Source organism: Neodiprion lecontei, chromosome 4 (assembly GCF_021901455.1).
Source record: "Neodiprion lecontei isolate iyNeoLeco1 chromosome 4, iyNeoLeco1.1, whole genome shotgun sequence".
NCBI classification, from domain to species: Eukaryota; Metazoa; Arthropoda; class Insecta; order Hymenoptera; family Diprionidae; genus Neodiprion; species Neodiprion lecontei.
This window is the reverse complement of record NC_060263.1, coordinates 2,249,946-2,267,918: the sequence shown is the minus strand read 5'-3', so window position 1 is coordinate 2,267,918 and position 17,973 is coordinate 2,249,946. Positions and strand designations below refer to the sequence as shown.

General features: G+C 40.1%; 1 protein-coding gene across 2 annotated transcripts in view; it reads right to left on the bottom strand.

Moving 5' to 3' along the window:
* The window catches only part of LOC107224682 (TOX high mobility group box family member 3), a 139,915-nt gene extending 122,166 nt beyond the window's left edge, over positions 1 to 17,749 (bottom strand). For both annotated transcript variants that reach the window (XM_046738757.1, XM_046738758.1), the window contains exon 1: positions 16,475 to 17,749. In XM_046738757.1, the coding sequence (XP_046594713.1) occupies positions 16,475 to 16,546 (72 nt within the window). In that variant the 5' untranslated portion in view covers positions 16,547 to 17,749. The remainder of the gene's footprint in view (positions 1 to 16,474) is intronic.
* Between the last annotated feature and the right edge of the window lie 224 nt (positions 17,750 to 17,973).

Genomic DNA, 17,973 nt, shown 5'->3' with positions numbered 1-17,973 from the left:
AGCTGTTGCGTGCGTGAGACGACGTCGAGTGGAATTTGTGTCCTGATATCGCGAGTTGTGACCCAGATACCTGAGTGACGTTTTTCGCATGACCGAACGAGTTACTCGGCTCATCCTTGAGAGTTTGAAAAGATCCCGATAAGAAAAATATTGCCTAGCTTTTCCGACGTCAGGGTAAAACTTATGAATATATAGGCATGGGCATTTATGACACGAGATTTCTGCATCAATGTCGGAAGAAAATACTCGCGTAAATGTTTCTTTAACATTTCTTGACAACTTGAGTGACGCTTCTGCGTTGCGGTCGTCATTGCCAGCGAGTATTGCTTAAAGAAAAATTTCGTAACGCTGAAGGACAAACATCGAGAAGGGCTTTACAGCCATAGAACGATAGGGAATAGCTGGTGTATGATAAGTTTTGCATTTACAGGCGTTATGTGTGTCTATAGTCTACCATAAAATATATGGTATTCATGTACAATATATAACGCGATAATAACTCGGCGCAAGATTATTCTAGCAAACAGTGTAATAATTTTTCTCTGCAGTACCGCGTTCGCGTGTGAACCTATAACTTCATACACGTACACACATACACGGTGATGACACAAGTGTAACGACAAGTGCTCTTAACTGGGATCAGCTTCAACCAGTTGTCGCCATTAAAACCAATAAAACACGGTCACGGTCGCGAAGCGCTCATTTGTTTATTGCCGAATTAAGGTCACGTTGCCAGTTTTAGTTTTATTGGCCGCTTCTTAAAGCGACAAGTAATTACAAACTATAATAAAGAAAATTTATTTCAAATAATTCATAAGCATATAATGGGTTCTGTACGTATTTGTATATCGGACGTGTAACTTGAGCTCCATGAAACTCGGGAGAACGGATCGTGAAGCGTCAAAAGTGCTAAAAGTTGTAAAAATAAAATAAAAATAACAAACAAGACCTACGGATTTTCAATTGCTGCTTACGTACGAGTTATTCATCCGCGTGAGAATTCCCGCACCTATACTTTAGGCACACTTACGATACGCTCTATTCGTACCGCTTCGACCTCTCAACCTTTCAACTCGCGACCTCCGAGTCCCTTCGATCTTTCAGTCTTGAAACAACAATCTCTCCCCGCAGATTGAGGAAAATATACAACAGCTGTATACCTGTGAACGCACGTGTATATATACGTGAATAATCTAAACGTATGCATCGAGAAATTTAAAAGCTTTATTAACAAATTAACCGGCTGGTCGTTAGGAAAATTACGAAAATTTAATAAGTCGAAAGTTGAAGAACAATCAATTCCGAGCGAACCTCGGGGCGCGTGCTCCGAGCTCTTTCCTTGACCCCAACAATTGTTGCACAATCATATTGTCCGCGATAGGAATGAAAGAGGATTAAAAAAAAATAAATAAAAGAAGAAAAAAAACCAGGTTCCCTCTTTTAATTTGACTGTATAACGAGGTGTTGACATGCGAACCGATGTGTTCCTTATTTCCCTTTCACATTCTGAATGAATTTTATTTACACACAACACCTAGGCAGGTACTTACGCACTAACCGGGGAAAAAACAAACTATTCCAGTTTCCTGATAAACGTTTTAAGGTAATTAACGTGCGGAGTGGTGCCATTGCATGTGTAACAAAGAGACCATTGGACGAAGGATATTTATAAAATGGTTCATCAAATGTATATCGTCGGGTATGAAAAGACTGATTACAAGTAACAGAGTGTACGATTATCTTTACGACAGGATGTCAAGGATTATAACAGGAATATTGGAAATTCCAATTTCTATAATCTTTACGACATGCGCGGAGAGAACACCGTTATTATGTGCCAGGCATGCTCACAATCAGCCATACTCAATGTACGTACATGGAGGCACATACCAAGCCAGTGAATGACAAAGCTAGCGTAAATAGAAAGTGTGGAATATTACAGGCAGCTCACGGTGTTTGAGGAATGACATATAAAATAAAGAATGAACAAAGCGCCGGTGAGTAGACACGTCTATGCATTATACATGGAATATACGAGGCGTGGAAATTTCCGTCGACTGCAGATATATATATACACACAAAAGAAAGATTGAAACAAAATTAATTTCTCCCCGCCTCGAAAGGTTGAACTGATTGTCAAAGAACGGACTAAAATTTTACGAAAAAGTGTACAACTCAAAGGTGAGGGAAGAAATCAGCGAAATTTCGCTGAAATTCATAGAACCTGCAGAGAACTCGAACGAACCTCGAATATAACTCGAGTCCTGCAACGGTAACGCACGGCAATCCCTCGATCTTAAATCCCTTGGGAAAATATAATGCCGACGGTAAGAGGATTACGCCCGAGCTGTCACATATACACGTGTAAGCCGCGGACGGCGTGAATTTTTAACCCCGTTACTGAAGTATAAAATTAAGGATTAATGGGAACCGCAAGCTGTTCGGATAAAAATTTTCAGGAAAGGAGAAAAAACCGTCGGATAATAAAAAATGTCCACCAATTTGACACGAATGAAACAACATGCCTAAAACATGCGACAGAAATGAACTCGAGGAAATTCGGATAACGCAAGTTGAGATTCGTAATGGTGCTTTGCGATTAATCGATCAATCGGCAGTTTCGATTAATCTACGATTTCGATTATTCGTTTTTCCGATTGATCGATTAACAGATTAAGCCAGTTTCTCGATCAATCGTTTTTTCAATTGATCGATTAATCGACGATTTAGATTAATGGTTTTTACGATTAATCGATTAATTGAGTTTTTCGATTGATCGATTAATCGACGATTTCAATCAATCGTTATTCCGACTAATCGTTACGGTTTCTATTCATGTACCGATTGACCTGCAGAACCATTGCAAAGCAGCTTCGATTAATACATACCAAAACAAATAGATTTTATAATTAGTGTTTTTAATCGGATATTCAACGTTTATTTTTTCTTCCAACCTTCAATTCGCTCCCGTTGATCCTCAACCTCACCTATAAAGGGTCAAAATGCCTTTGCGAAAAAGTTAAGTCTCCGAGTATGAAAAAGAAGAATCTCGTTGATAGTTCGCAGTGACAATGAACGGATCGCTCGAAGGTAAAAAACGCGACGAGTCCGTAACGCGGATGCGCGAAGGGTGTGAGGTGGGCACTTTCCTCGGCTCTCCGGGGGGCCGGAAGTGAACGTCGCGTGCCGGGAGCGCCGACCCTCGCAAAACCCGGATGGCGGATTACGTCACTCCGGGGAATCCCCTCGGTATAGGTACGTATAAACGTGCGGTACCTACACGGAATTTCCTCGTGTTCCGCCACGCGCGAAGCTGCGGGATTTAACGCGTTTACACGATGATTCGCAAAAAAAATTGCCAATTAGCTAGGTGTTTTGTGATTTTTTCATGCTTTTTTATCCCGGTCAACACGGGGATGATCGATGTGATACGAAAGGTCGAAAGGGGAACAGGGAACGTGAAAATAATCTTGCGGAATTTTTCTCGCCTACAGCTGTACGCAGAAGAATGGGGGCGGTGTCGAAATTTGGAGTTTGAAAAGTTCCGGAAGTGCCAAATTACGAATTTCTTTGGTGGCGGAACTTGAAGTGAAGAAATTGAACTTTGACGAAACATCAAAGTTTCGAAAGTGCGGAAACGAACAAATTTAAGAATCTGAATCATCGAAATTCCGAATGATCGAAGGTTTTCATTTCTGTCAATTTCTGGCTAGGGGAAATTTCACCAATTTGATCTTTCTTTGTTTTGGATTTTCGACATTTTTACGTTCGGAATCCTGATCTTTCTGATTTTTGGTTATTCTCATTTCTTACACCCACTCATTGGGTAAACTATGTTGTCTAAGTATATTTCAATTTGCCGAACTTTACTCTGTCGAAACTTTTCAAATTCGGAATTTCAACCCCGCCCCGCAAAATGATGGCGAATATAGTATAATCTAGGTATTTACCCTACGTGTTTTACATACTATACAACAAATATATAGTATGTACATATATATACGATCGGTATGCGGAGTTCGTAAGAGATGGACAAAACTTTACCGCTCCTGAAAAATACCAGGACAACGGTACGGAATGAATTTGAATTAGGAAGCTGCAGCAGGTCAGCTCGATGAAATTTCACACACAGATATATTTGTAGATACAACGATGATATTTTACACGAAGCTTGAAAAGTTCGAAATATCGGATCGACTGAACATAGTTCGATCTCTATTTATGCGGATTTATCGGAACATTATACAGTATACGGGAAATAAAGAAAAGATATTGGATTTTGTAAAATGTATGATAATAACATGGGTCTAATTATATTGGTGTAGGTAATTGGTGGTCAATGATTTAAACTAAATACGAGGCGGTAGTTAGTAACGTTAACGTAACGAAACGTCAGGGGAAAAATCATTATTATCCAATATCCGAACGACTTTCAAGGAGTTAAATTTTCGAAATATATGAGCATGTTTTTCAACCCCAGTCACTTACACCTAAGGAAACTTCCACATTACTTGCAGGGAGTTACTCAAATTCCAACCAACTTTGGAACGTTATTACTGTACAACATTACGTTACGACTTGAATAAAATTTGAAAATTCAGACACAGAGTGAGCAAAAAGACGACCAAGGATGTGGGAGAAATTCTTGAAGCAAAAAAAAGTAAAACAATATGCAATACATAAATGGGGTCTCTGAGACCACAAAGATTTTCCAATCATTCTTCATTTTACTTGCGCAAACAAAGTGACCGGGTTTAATAAATTTAATCATGGTTTACCAAATTTCAGATAATCCTAAATGTTCGAAGTAACGCGACTCTTCCCAACCACGCATCGTTACCGTAACGTCACCCTAACTTCATCCTGATTTTAAACAAGCAGAGACACATAGATATAAATAATAAACGTCAGGCAGGAGAAGAAATTAAGCCGAGGTTGGTGTATCACTAACAGTTACGGGTACAACATCGGACCGAACCTGTAATCTATGTGGCGAGGCTAATTGAATACCGAAGTTATCTATCTACCTCGGCGTATTCGGTATCGGTATATTAAACATGACGCGGCTTGTGGTTTAGGCATGATATTAACACACATCGAAGCAACGTTCAAGTTATTCGAAATATGCAGGCGTGTGTGCACGTGTAATAATACCAAAGTCGCCAGGCAGCCAGCCTCTCTATAACCAACAATTTGCATAAATAGTCCGGTAATATGGCGGACGAAAGTTTTACGTCCTTTGGTTGGATAATTAGTGATAATTACAAGGACAGGTACGTACAATACCAGGTATGCACGTGCGTGCGTGTGTGTCGGGACTCATTGACAGCGCTGAAATTGTCTTTTGAATTATACCCTTATTATACAGTTTATATTACATGTAGGTAGGTATAGTTTATGCATTATCCGACCCACGGAATTATTCGGCTACATCCAACACTCGCTCCGGGTATGATGCGTAATATACCGACTATCGGTGTAATCTTTAAATTCAAAAAATTTCTATCCTGTTACACGGATATTATTGCGGACCTACCTAAATATTACGGTATACCTACACGTATATTGCTAACTATGGTACAATCTGCACCATAAAATCTGTATCCATTTTGGAAACGTAATTTCCTTTCTTTCTTTCTTTATTCAGTAAGCAGTAAAAGTGTTACTCTTTTCAAAGAAACTTGATTATAAAACCTTTGTTTTATAACCAGACTTTCGTATTGTATCGATGGCCACTGAGGTAAAAATAATCTAAGCGTCGATTAATCGAGTACAAAAAAATGATCGAAGACGACTCGATTGAATCGGTGAAAATTAATCAATCAATCGATTATTCCGTGTTTTTCCGAAACGGTGCATTCGAAATCAAAATTTCGTAAATTTCAGAAGCGGAAAAGTTTTAGGACTATTTACAGTTTCATTAAAAATATTTTTCCATTTCAGGTGAAAATATTTATCCATCTTTCACTTAATATATCAAATAGGTGTAATTAGCGAGTAAGACAACGAGTGTTCTTCTATGTTTGAGATCAATTAAGTTTGAGAAAACTGGCCTCCCCTCCCGTTTTAAACTCGTGATTAATCTACCATCCAATTTTTTCAGATATCTATCGCTCCTAGCTTCTCTCCGTACGATGTGTATAATAATACAAAATTCGTAAGGAACAACACAATAATATGATGCCCGTCCGGCAGGATGTTAATAAGGTAAAAAGGTAAAAACGAGCTCACAATGCTCTCTGATAATTCTTCTTCGTGTGTATTATACCTTATATACATATACACATATGTTGCACCGGATAGATCGAGAGATATATTTATTAGTTTATAATTACAGGTCCTTTCTTCCTTCCCCCGTTTTATCCCTCGTCCCGATCTTTTTTACCTCCGGAGTTGTTATACCTGTTAAGCCTATTACAGACAAGCCTGTGAATCGTGTAAGAGACGCAAGCCGGGTATTTGATTGAGCGTTTCACCGTACATAGAAACATCAAGCGGTACTGTAATTAACGAAATCATGGTGATTTGCCTGTGCAGTAGAAGCGAATGTCTTACGACTAGACTGCACATACGTGCAAGCTGCGGTAGACGAAAAAAAATAAAACAAAAATAATAAATAAAAACAATAACTCGTACCGCTGCTCAAACAAAATTATGCCGCAGGCAGCGAATTTGCATTTAAATATTTATTACTATTATTTTTACTCAACTTTTTGCTTCCGTGAAAGAGAAATATAAGAACAAAACTACTTTCCGCGAACATGCACAATGCATATTGGAGTCAAACTTTTTCCTCCAACTCGAGCTAAAAGAAGAAAGAAAAAACAAAGAGAAATAGATAAATGATACAGCTACGATGTGTGCTTGTAAAAGTGTATCGCGCATACGCATACGTATAAATGTATATATACAATTCAAGTACTTTATTTAATATATTTTTCAGCTCCGGAAACGCGTCACGCGTCGATGCACAGATAGGGAAATCTAGTTTCATGTATCTATGTAAATTGAATGTAAATTTATGCAAAAACGAACATAAAACATCGGCAACAAGATTGAAAAGGAGTATAAAATACCTGAACGATTGTAGAGGGGGGCGAAAACTAACGATAGCGCAAAAATTGAAATATATATACATATGTATATATATATGTATATATATATATATATATATATAATGTATATTTATCACATATCCTGCTCTCGTGCAGCAACTTCTTAATAAGAATGATAATAATTATTATTATTATAATGCTGCGGCTGCATTAGTTTCTGCTGATTGCACTACTCGATAGTGATTTATAATACACATTGCACATACAGGTATACAAGTATGGTGGGTGCTTACATACACACATAATCGCTAACCAGCTTGAGCTTCGAGGATCAATCCGCGATGCATGTCGGAGGCGAGGAGGATGAGGACAAGGGGGTGGAGGGAGGGTATCGTTCGTTAACTTTCTAATAGCATAAACGTATAACATACGTTCTACGGCTAATTAATGAAACGTCAAGATTTCTCGACGTCGAACAGGAATAAACGTATAATGTAATGTATATACGCACACACGTCACATGTGTCCATTATAATTTATGTAAACGAAAGCCGATATAATATGCATGCGACATTGCGCACCGTGAAAATAAGAAAAACGGTTTTTAAAAATTTGAAAAAGATAAAACAAAAATGGCTAGGAAAAAAAAAAAAATACCGTGTATAATATGTACGTTGAACACGCACTTTAATACCTATGATTATCACTTTAACCTCAAAGCCACAGCTGTGCAGCTTGAGAGGATTTAAATTATTGCATCGATAAGCCGTAAAATCGTGAGAAAATATTTTCAACCTTTAATAAGATCGACAGCGTCAAATCGACCGTATTTCTAACAACCGACGGAAATTATCCCCCGTCTACGCCAATGACTCAGCTGATCACAAACTTCCGTGGATACGCCACAGCGCGAAATCAGCCAATCGTTTTGAATCAGCCTGTAAATAACGGCTCACTCGTCATTTCTGAAATTATCAATAACAAACGATAGCGCAACGATTAGAAGCAGACGAAATCGACACCAGCGCTTCGATACCGACAATGGAACTAACGGATCACGTGGTTCACTCCGTACGCCATTTGCATTAAAGCTTTCCCACGCTGTACCACGTGACTAAATCCGTTTTCCGACAGGTCATCAACCACGTGACAGTGCGAAAAGTTTGAAAAATGTGCGGAGCGGTATTCACCCAAGGTGACCGATTAGGGTTAAATAAAAAATGTGGACGGGGAAACTTTTGTCACCCCGCTGAAACAACGAGCGAAAAATTTTGGCAAACGATGAATTTATACAGGTACGATACGCGTCGGTTGTGGGAGGGCGGAATACCGGAGGCTTCGGAAAAGCGGGATCATCGCGTTAGAACGGCGAGACTCAACAAGTGGCGGCCACCCCTTGCGATTTTGTCAGCGGGCAGTCGACCGCCCGGCATGCCTATAAAGCCGGTCTGTGCAACGGCTAACCCGACCCACCGCTGGTCAACCAACCCCCGAGCTTACGCTCAACCTTCCTCCCCGCTTGTCTCTCGCTTCTCCGGTCGGGTGCGACGGGTTCGAGGAGGCATCCTTCCTACGAAGCAACAATTGTAACCCGAGGTAAGGGTGCCGGTTATTGACCTTCTTGGTTGTACGTCTTTGATCCTTGGTTTTAAAGTTACGAAACAAATTAATTTGCAGCGTCCGATCCTCTGGACATTGGTTGCAATCGTCGAGAAATTGACAATTTTGGGTGATAAAATGGTCCGAACGTGTCAATGACTGGTACATTTACCTTAGGAAGCGCCCGTTTGCTGGAGGATGTTGTCAATTTAACGTTTGGAAGTAAAATTGAAAGTCAAAGGAACTTGGATGAGGGAAATTTTTAAGACAGCGGAAAATATTGGGAATCGCGTGATGTGAAAGTGATCGTTCCATGTCTTGCCGTATACGCATTTATCATTTTCATTCCGTCAAGTAATTTCCAATGACATGCCAGCATTCGGCAAGATGATTTTCAGTGATTTTTTGGGATTTCATGAAATTCGAATTAATATCGTCGAAAGTACGGGGTAAAATTGGAAATGAGTGTAAATTAGTCGGTGAAATGAAAAATTAGCATAAATCGCACGATGAGATAGCAATCAATGTGATACAAGATCCTCAATGATAAGCTACCCTAATTTCAGTGTCTTATTTAAGACCCGAATGACTTATTCTTCTATAGCAATACGCGCGTGATTCATTTTGACATTACAAACGATATTATTCGTAAAGAGGATAAAAGAGAGTGTAAAAATATTGCTGAAATTACGTCATGAAAATACAGGAACTACGCGAGGCGATTGAAACGTTTGCTGAAACACTGCAGGTGAAAATATAGGTACAGCGTAACGTTGAACACTGCGTGAATCACGCGAGGTCATCGAGCAACAAGTGTCATGATCAGCGAGGGCCGATTACTCATGTGGCAGAACGCTAAAACAAGGAGTCAGATAGAAGAGAGAGAGAGAGTAAGCTGGAATTGCCTGCGTTGGCAGAAGATGGACTAACTATTGACGAATTTTTCATCGATGACAGGAAGGCAAGGGGACGGAATCATTTAGAGTGAAAATCAGCGCGGCGTGAACTGCGACCGTCGTTATTTCACCGTCTGTGCAGTATCCGGGTGTTTCGGAAAAAGATAATTTACGATTTTCCACCATGGCACCCCCTAAAAACATGCTTTGGGTTGGAAGAAAGATTCTGTAAAAAGATGGGCGTTCCACGTTACGTGGAAAAACGCGCTCGTTTGAATTTTCACTTTTTTTTCAAAATTTTTTTATATTTGTGAAGAAACACGTTGTAGCACTTTAACTATCATTCCTTTCCTGACATTTGTATATTCAACCCAAAGATCACGATCCGTAACACAACGATGCGTCACAACCGCGAATCTTATTCTCCTAAATCAAAAGTTGATATTAAATTATAAATATTTCATGAGATTGAATTAATAATGAAAAAGTCGTCAGATCCACTTCTCAAACCACAACTGGAGACTTAATATTACAAGTCTGGGTCTTTTTAGCGGCGTAAATTGGTATTACAATTGATGTAAGCAATAAAAAAAAAAAATACAAAGTTTATTCGCGATAGCGAATTATAATCTAATAAAACGATATTACTCACAACTTTGTGTATCGTTAAAGTGAAAATTCTAAAGTAATACAAGAGAAAAGCGTGCCTGCAACATCTAGAGATATTATACTTATACAAGTACTGCGTAACGTCGTGCGGGATAAAATACAATTCTAATTAAAACAGCAACGGCAGTTGAAGAGCCATAGATCTTTCGGGAAAAGAGTAAATTAAATATACCTAGAACTGGTTGATTGAAATTTTAATTATAATCACGCTGCCGCTGGTGCATTTTGTCGTATTTCACGACACTGCACGCGAATGCTTATTACGACAAATATGTGCCTTGAATTTCCAAGAGAATCAAGTTCGCAACGATTATCGTTACTTCGCAACGGTCTGGGATCGTCTAAAATTGAGTAATCTATTTTTAAAAAGCAACGTGTGTTCAGATTATCGTAGATCAAGCTCCCTCGAAGCCTCTCTAAATTTTCAAAACAGTGATTTTCGTCTGATTAGCGTTACCAACTTTCGATCCGGTCGATTTCCGCCGTTCAGTTTAACGCCATTTCCAATTTTCACAACGAACCGAGAAAATCTGTACAGCTATATATACTTAAATCATTCTATTCATCTTTCCTCTCTCTCTCTCCGTGAGGGGGAACGGCGTTACCTTAACCCCGGCTTTTCTTCTTCCCTTTCCCTCAAGAAATAGTTGGCTCGAAAGTTTAATGCAGGACTGACAAAGTTTCAAACTTTCCGCCATATATCACCCCTCGGAGTGTACCCACTACATTATGTGCCTCCGTGTGATGTATAGCGTTACGTAGAGTTTCCGAGTCTCCGAAGGCTTCGTGCGAATATATATTTCATATCATACACGTACGTGTATATACATATATACGGATGTATCCATTTATTTGTAACAACTTTCCCACGTATTAAAAAAAAAAAACTGTTTCAATTCAATTTTTTTTCATCTTTATTTATATAATATTTATTTATATTTAATCAATGCATGTTAGATCGATTCGATCGGATAGGATTATCAACGTGTATTTATAATAATATCTGCGCATAATACGCGGTGACGAATCAACTTGTAAAAATATTATACCTACGAACCGCATATATCTCGGAACCTAATTGGACTTTCTTGTCGAAAGAGGAGTTGCTCTATAATTTACCTAATACCGCAGGTAAATACATACGTGTATATGGGTGTAGGTATATATGTATACACGCATATACGTACATTGGGAGCAAGCGAGACGCGGTTTTTGCGTAATCTGGGTTAATATCAGTCCGGAATTTTATACAACTTCCATCGTGGGAATTCATCCGACTTTACTTCTACATTTAACAACGAGTTACAAAGTATATACACCTGTGATTGTACAGCGAAACTGTTTAACCCCTGACAGGCAATGAGAATGAAATCTGCCCCCCTTCCAAAAATCTTCTACTCTTTGAGAGCAAACTGTAAGGATTGAACCACTTCAACGTTAATTTTTATTTGCTTAGTTCAACTTAATTACTTTCGCAATACAACCATTTTATGCGGAATTTTTTGAAATTTAATTTAGAAACAAAAAAGAAAAATTCTCCCAACTTTATTGGAAGCTGAGATATTTGAAATTAATCTCCACTGTGTATTTTTTACACTCATTGCCACGGAAGGTATACGGTTTTAAATACGTATATACTTGTTCCCTGTTTTCAATCATTTATAAAGGGTGAAAAAAAATCTGTCAATAATATGAAATTATTAATTTTGATAACTTTGAAGGAGTGAAAAGACGTTGAAAGAGAAAACAAAAAAACTATCGAAATAATCGACAACACCGAGTTATGTATAATAATACGATCGAGTTGCAGAGTAAGAGGAGAGACGTGGCATCATCATCATCGTCGTCGTCGTCATCGCCATCATCTATCGACCGGGGAATTATGAAGATAGAAATAGAGGTGACGCAGTCTGGCACCATTTCTGTTTTATTGTACGGTAAATAACGTTAGCTCAGCATTTACACACCTCGCCTTGCAGGACTTATCAGTTATACGATCGGCGATGTTGCCACGGCAACAGTTCTGCACTGCCATCACCTGCCGGATTATAGTCTATAACTCATGGCTAGGTATAATAACATACCTGTATTGTATACAACAAAGGCGTGTATAACGTACATGAATACGTAGATACACGTACGTAGAATACGGATAGATAGACGGATTAAGCGTCCTAGGTAAAAATCAATTTCAATTTTACCTATTACAATCACAGCAACTACGTATCGTATATTAATCACGATAACGAATGTCAAGTGCGGTATCGAACGGCGGCGTGTCGACGCTGACGAATTTATACGAACCATATTTTGAAAATTTACGAGATTATCGTTGTTTTTTTCATTCAAATCTCAACGTTTGCAGATTTAACGATAATAAGTGCAGATACGACGGTACGTTGTAGTGAACGTATTTTTTATTCGCATCGAAAGAAATGAATTGAATTAGGAAAAGGAGTAAATAAATAAAATGAAGTGAAAAATTTTTTTAAATTAACAATCGAAACGAGAGAGAATAAATATGCGTCATCGCGAGTGAAAATAAATTCTTTCAAGTTTAGCCGGGAACCCACCTCTCCTCTCCTCTCTCTCTCTCTCTCTCTCTCCTATATAACCTGGAAGTTGGTCTTGCTCGCTACTTTCCTCCTCCACGCCGCGCCGCGCCGACGTCGTCTCAGCGTCCATTTCTCAGACGAAAAGTTGAAATGAATTTCGAGATTTAATCATAATAAAAACTTTTCGGAAAGTAAAATATATTTTATACATTATATGTATATAACTATACATATGTATACGTATATATGTACACACATATATTCTTTTCTCCTACACACGTTCGCCGCTCCTTATTGTTCCTCGTCAACTTTTCTTTTCTTCTTTCTTTTTTTTTTTTTTGTTCTTTCGCTAATTCTTTACGATTTTTCTTTCGTTCTTTTTTTTCCTTTTTTTATTTGCTTTCTTTTCTCCTCACCATTTACACAACGTAATATATATATATATATATATATATATATGTATATGCAATCAATAGCCACGACAAAGTCCTCGCGCGATATCTCTGTTTGGAAAAATGCCGGGAAAGGGAATGCATGGTGTAGGACATACAGTATATGAGAAGAAACAGGCCTGGTATGATACAACATCACGTTGACAAAGCGTTAAATTTATGAATTGCCAAGATATGGGTATATTCCCTTGTGTTGCACACACGCACACACCATCGCCTATACATATACACGTACATACATGCTTATGCCGTTCGGCGTTATCGTCCATGTATATCCAAAGGTTTTAACGAATCGCCGGCAGTCAGGTTGAGCGATGCGCGCGAGCCATGAGCAGGTATGCATATGTGTATGCACGTGTGTATGCGTGTGTATGCGCAGAAGTTGGCCAGGCATTGTATAACGCATACCCACACATGTGTAAATAAAATCTCCACCTTATACGTGTACGCCTGAGTTTGCATATCTGTATGGGGTATAATATCCAGACATGCGATACACATATTATATGTATATATAATATACATGTATCCATATATAGGAACATCGGAAGGTATATGCAGTATCATATGTAGGTGAATCCGTGTTATTTATTACCACATCTGTTATCCTTATCTGTTTGCACTGATTTAACCGTCAGTCCTAACGATTGATCTATGTACTCTATATGTACGTATAATAAAGAAGGGAAAGAAAATATGAAAAAGAATGAGAAAAAAAAAAAAAAAACACGAGGACAATGAAATATTACCTTTACAGATAACTAACGTCGGATTTTTATATTTCACGATTGGAAATCTATCGCAAACGTCGTTTAATAAAAATGAAATCAAATCTGGATTGTTATTATTGTATATAACGAGTGTATTGCGCAACTGCACGAACAGAATTTTGTTTTTCTTGGAATAAAAAAAAAAAAAAGAAACCCGTGGCTTTCGCCATATTTTTGCTTCTCTTTCTATTTTCACTATTATTATTATTGTTGTTGTTGTTGTTATTGTTATTATTATTATTTTTCAATGCGCAGGATATAATGTATACGTATGTATGTACGCAATCAACATTTTCATGCGGTATGATAGTTTAAAAAAATTTCGAAATAGCGGGTATTTGTAAACGGTGAAATTTCATTGTATAATAAATGATGTATTATAAGTGCTAATGATAAATAAGTATTATTGTCAGAATTCACTTTTGACTTCCTTCCTGCAAACTCATCCAACGAACAGATTAAATGTTAAAAAACAAAACTGCGCGAAAGACGCGGCTGGGAGTGGACGGTGCTTGATATTATATCACATGATTTTTTTTCTACACTTTCAATTTGCTCTCTATTCATTTGTTTTATTTTCTATACATATATTATTTTTTTTTCGCCGTGCAGGCACGAGTACAGCGTTATGGAGGAATGGAGAGTGAGGGCGGAGAGGGGGTGGGGTGGGGGGGGGGGGGGGGGCGTGGGAGGGTTAGAGAAAGAGAGAGAGAATCGGGCTTTCATTTTGTTTCAACCGAAAGGCCGAGCAGAGTAAAAAGCGTATTATTATACACGTGCACTGTGCCTAAGATGAATGGCTTCGTGTTACATGCGTTCTCATCCGATGTGTACATGTATGTATACAACGGTCGACGGAGTGCAGAGGACAAAAGAAGTGAGAGAGAGAAGAGAGGAAATAAACCTGAAGAAATGCATTAGGGAGGCAATATTACGTACTGCTGCAGCGTGTAAATGTTGGTTGGTTGTTTGGTACTCGTAGAGAAATATACGAGGGACCAAAACCTCCGGTAAAAACTCGTCTCTCTCTCTCTCTCTCTCTCTCTCTCTCCTCCATCTCTGTTTCTCTATTTGCTTCTCCTTTTATCTCATCCTCCCGCACCTCGCGACGACGAGTCTACGACAAATCGATATTGCAATGCTGCTGCAGGCAGGCCAAGTGAAGTGTAGGGTATATACATAATACCCAGTCAGATACGCGACGATGCAAGATCGGTCATAGCGCTTGAGACAGAACCGAAAATGGTTCCACGAAGAGATCATTTGTGAGAAAAAAAAACTTGCACGTCAATCCTGATAACAATATTAATAATAATAATGATGACGATGACGATGATCGCCGGCGAGAAGAGAGAATTCAAACGATGATAGGGCGATCCATCCGATCTGTTGGTGAAAAACGAAACAAGAAAATAATGGGTCGAAAAGAAGAAGAACAGGAGGGAGAGGATGAGAGAAAAATTTGAAAACCGTACAACGAGATGCGAGCGAGTAGGAAGTTTTATCTAGAAACCTGTATAATCCAAAGCACGTGTATAATAACATCCGTATAATTTTAAAACATGAATTCGTGTATGTTTGCCCGCTGACAAACTTGCGTTCCTCGGGGGGCTTTGAAGTTATAAATATGACTCGGAAGAATTTCAATTTATACACCGGGCAGCGAGAGAGAGCTGCTGCTTGCTACTCCCTGAATGCTGTAGGTGTATCGGTATGTAAACCATGAGGATGTGTGCGAGCTGACACAGCGAGAGCCGAGTGTAAGCCAGCAAGGAGAGATACATATTGTACGTACGTGTGTGTGATACATACCACGCAACGCACACGGGGAAGGCAGAAATTCCAACTCGCTGCCAACATAATTAAATTACTTTTACTGTTGCAGTGTTATTGGCAGCTGCTGCTGCTGCTGCTGTAGTAAGCAGTGAGCGGTAAGAAGCAGCGCTTGAGCGAAATACAGAGATAAATAGAATAAGGGTGGGAGGGAGGGAGGAAGAGGGCGCCTTTAATTCTAATGATTAATTCTGAGGCCAGGAAATTGCAAATTTCCTTTTGCGAAGAAGCGGACGTTGCTACGCTACACGTACATCTACGTTGCCGGAGCGTTGGAGATTCCTACGTGTGGTTGGCGCGTCAGCGCCCTTCTTTTCAACGCGATCATTGGTATTGGATCTCTAATTGTGAAACCGGTGGCGCGGAACAACATAAACCATTTCAACCATTCGAGGTATGCAACAACCTATCCGGCTACTCATCGAGTACTGGAAGGAAAGCTCGTCTCTCCCTCGGATCTCAGATCAGATACACTCGTATATGTAAAATACGTATCTAGTTGTATCGAGTTGGGCAAGTTGCCGCGATACTTCAAGAGCAGCGCGATTAGACACACAAGACCTGTAATAACGTATCGCAAAGTCGAAAACAATGTACTAACAAGGATTTACGCCGGCTTATCGATACCGGCGTCGATTTACTGACCTTGTACAAATACTGGTCGAACATTCGGCAGACGTCGAGGTCGTTGCTGAGCATGGGGTATCCAGCCTCCATCGCGATCCCTCCTCGTCCTGTGTAATGGGTATATATCCTGTGATATCTGGAAGGCAGGATCGAGTCCCGCGATAAATACTCGCCTGGCACACTGCACCGAGACTACACTGCTCAAACGGGAAGATACTCTTGTACACTTGTATCTAATTCACGTCCGCACTGCTGCAGATTGATCGTGGTTTCAGCACCTGTGACACAGTCGTTCATCTTACGCCAAGATTGCCGAGAGTGGATTCACCGGCGGTTCTCCTCTCCCTCTCTATTTCACCACTCACTTGATCGGCACTAGCTTACCGATATATTGGTATTGGTATTATTATTATTATACCGTTTTTATACAACTATCACGTATAGTCACGAGTATTTGCAATAAACGCAAGTGTTCCTAAAACACCCGATTGCGCATAATCATCGCACTACGATCAATTCATCTGTCTACCGCACAAACGACAAACAAACCTCTCAAGTTTGTTCACAAGTATTATTCTTATCTATCTCTATCCTTCGATGCTTTCGGCCAATGCACGTGTATAAGGACAGTGCGACGCTGTCAGGTCAATGAAACTAGTAGTGCGTCGTTGTTACCCGAAAGCTCGACACACGTACCACACCGGTCCAACTTTCGCGACGACGACGACGACGACGATCGTATATAACCGTAGAATGCGGATAATTTATTCAAGCACAGAGTAACCAACCAAACCCGAGTCGAAAGTTACAACAGGACAACCAAGCCGGCTTGTAATCGTCGGATGAAACTGTTCCAAGCTCGTAGTTTCCGCACGACCAACGTCTCCCCGCAAACACAACGACCACCGACCACTAAACCTCCTTTCTGCAGTTTCGATAGTCAACTGTCAGAGGCGGTTGTCGCAGAGGAATCCCACTCAGCGAGAAGCGAAAACCGAAAGGAAAGGAGAGAAAAGGAAAGGAACAGAACGGGTATTCGGTTCTTCCGGTTTTTTAGTGTTGTTTTTTTTTCTTTTTTTTTAATCGTCACCTTCCTTCCCTCGTCACTGATGTTAATTCTCACTGAATCGAGGGTGCGGACGGCGAGGGGGAGCTGTCGGGAGGGGGGGGGGGGGGGGGGGGGCAAGGTCAGGATCGCGATAACAACGTTACACCTCCTACACGTCCGGCGTATTATAATGCAGGGCTGATCGGTTGTGTGCGCGATGCGTGCTGCCGCGATAGTCGCCGACGGTGCAGTGCAGCGGCGCCGGCGGGTGGATGCTCGTCCTCGTCCCCCCCCTCGGCGACCCCTCGAGAGGGTCCCTTCTCCACCTGCCTTGACGCCCGCCATCCATCCCCCCTCCCCCCACCTCGCCCTCGCCCACGGCTTCAGGTTCCTCGTGCGCAGTCGGCGAACCAACTTGTCCGTCCCGCGTCGATCTCTCTGCCTTCTACTTGCGATCGCGGCCAACTCG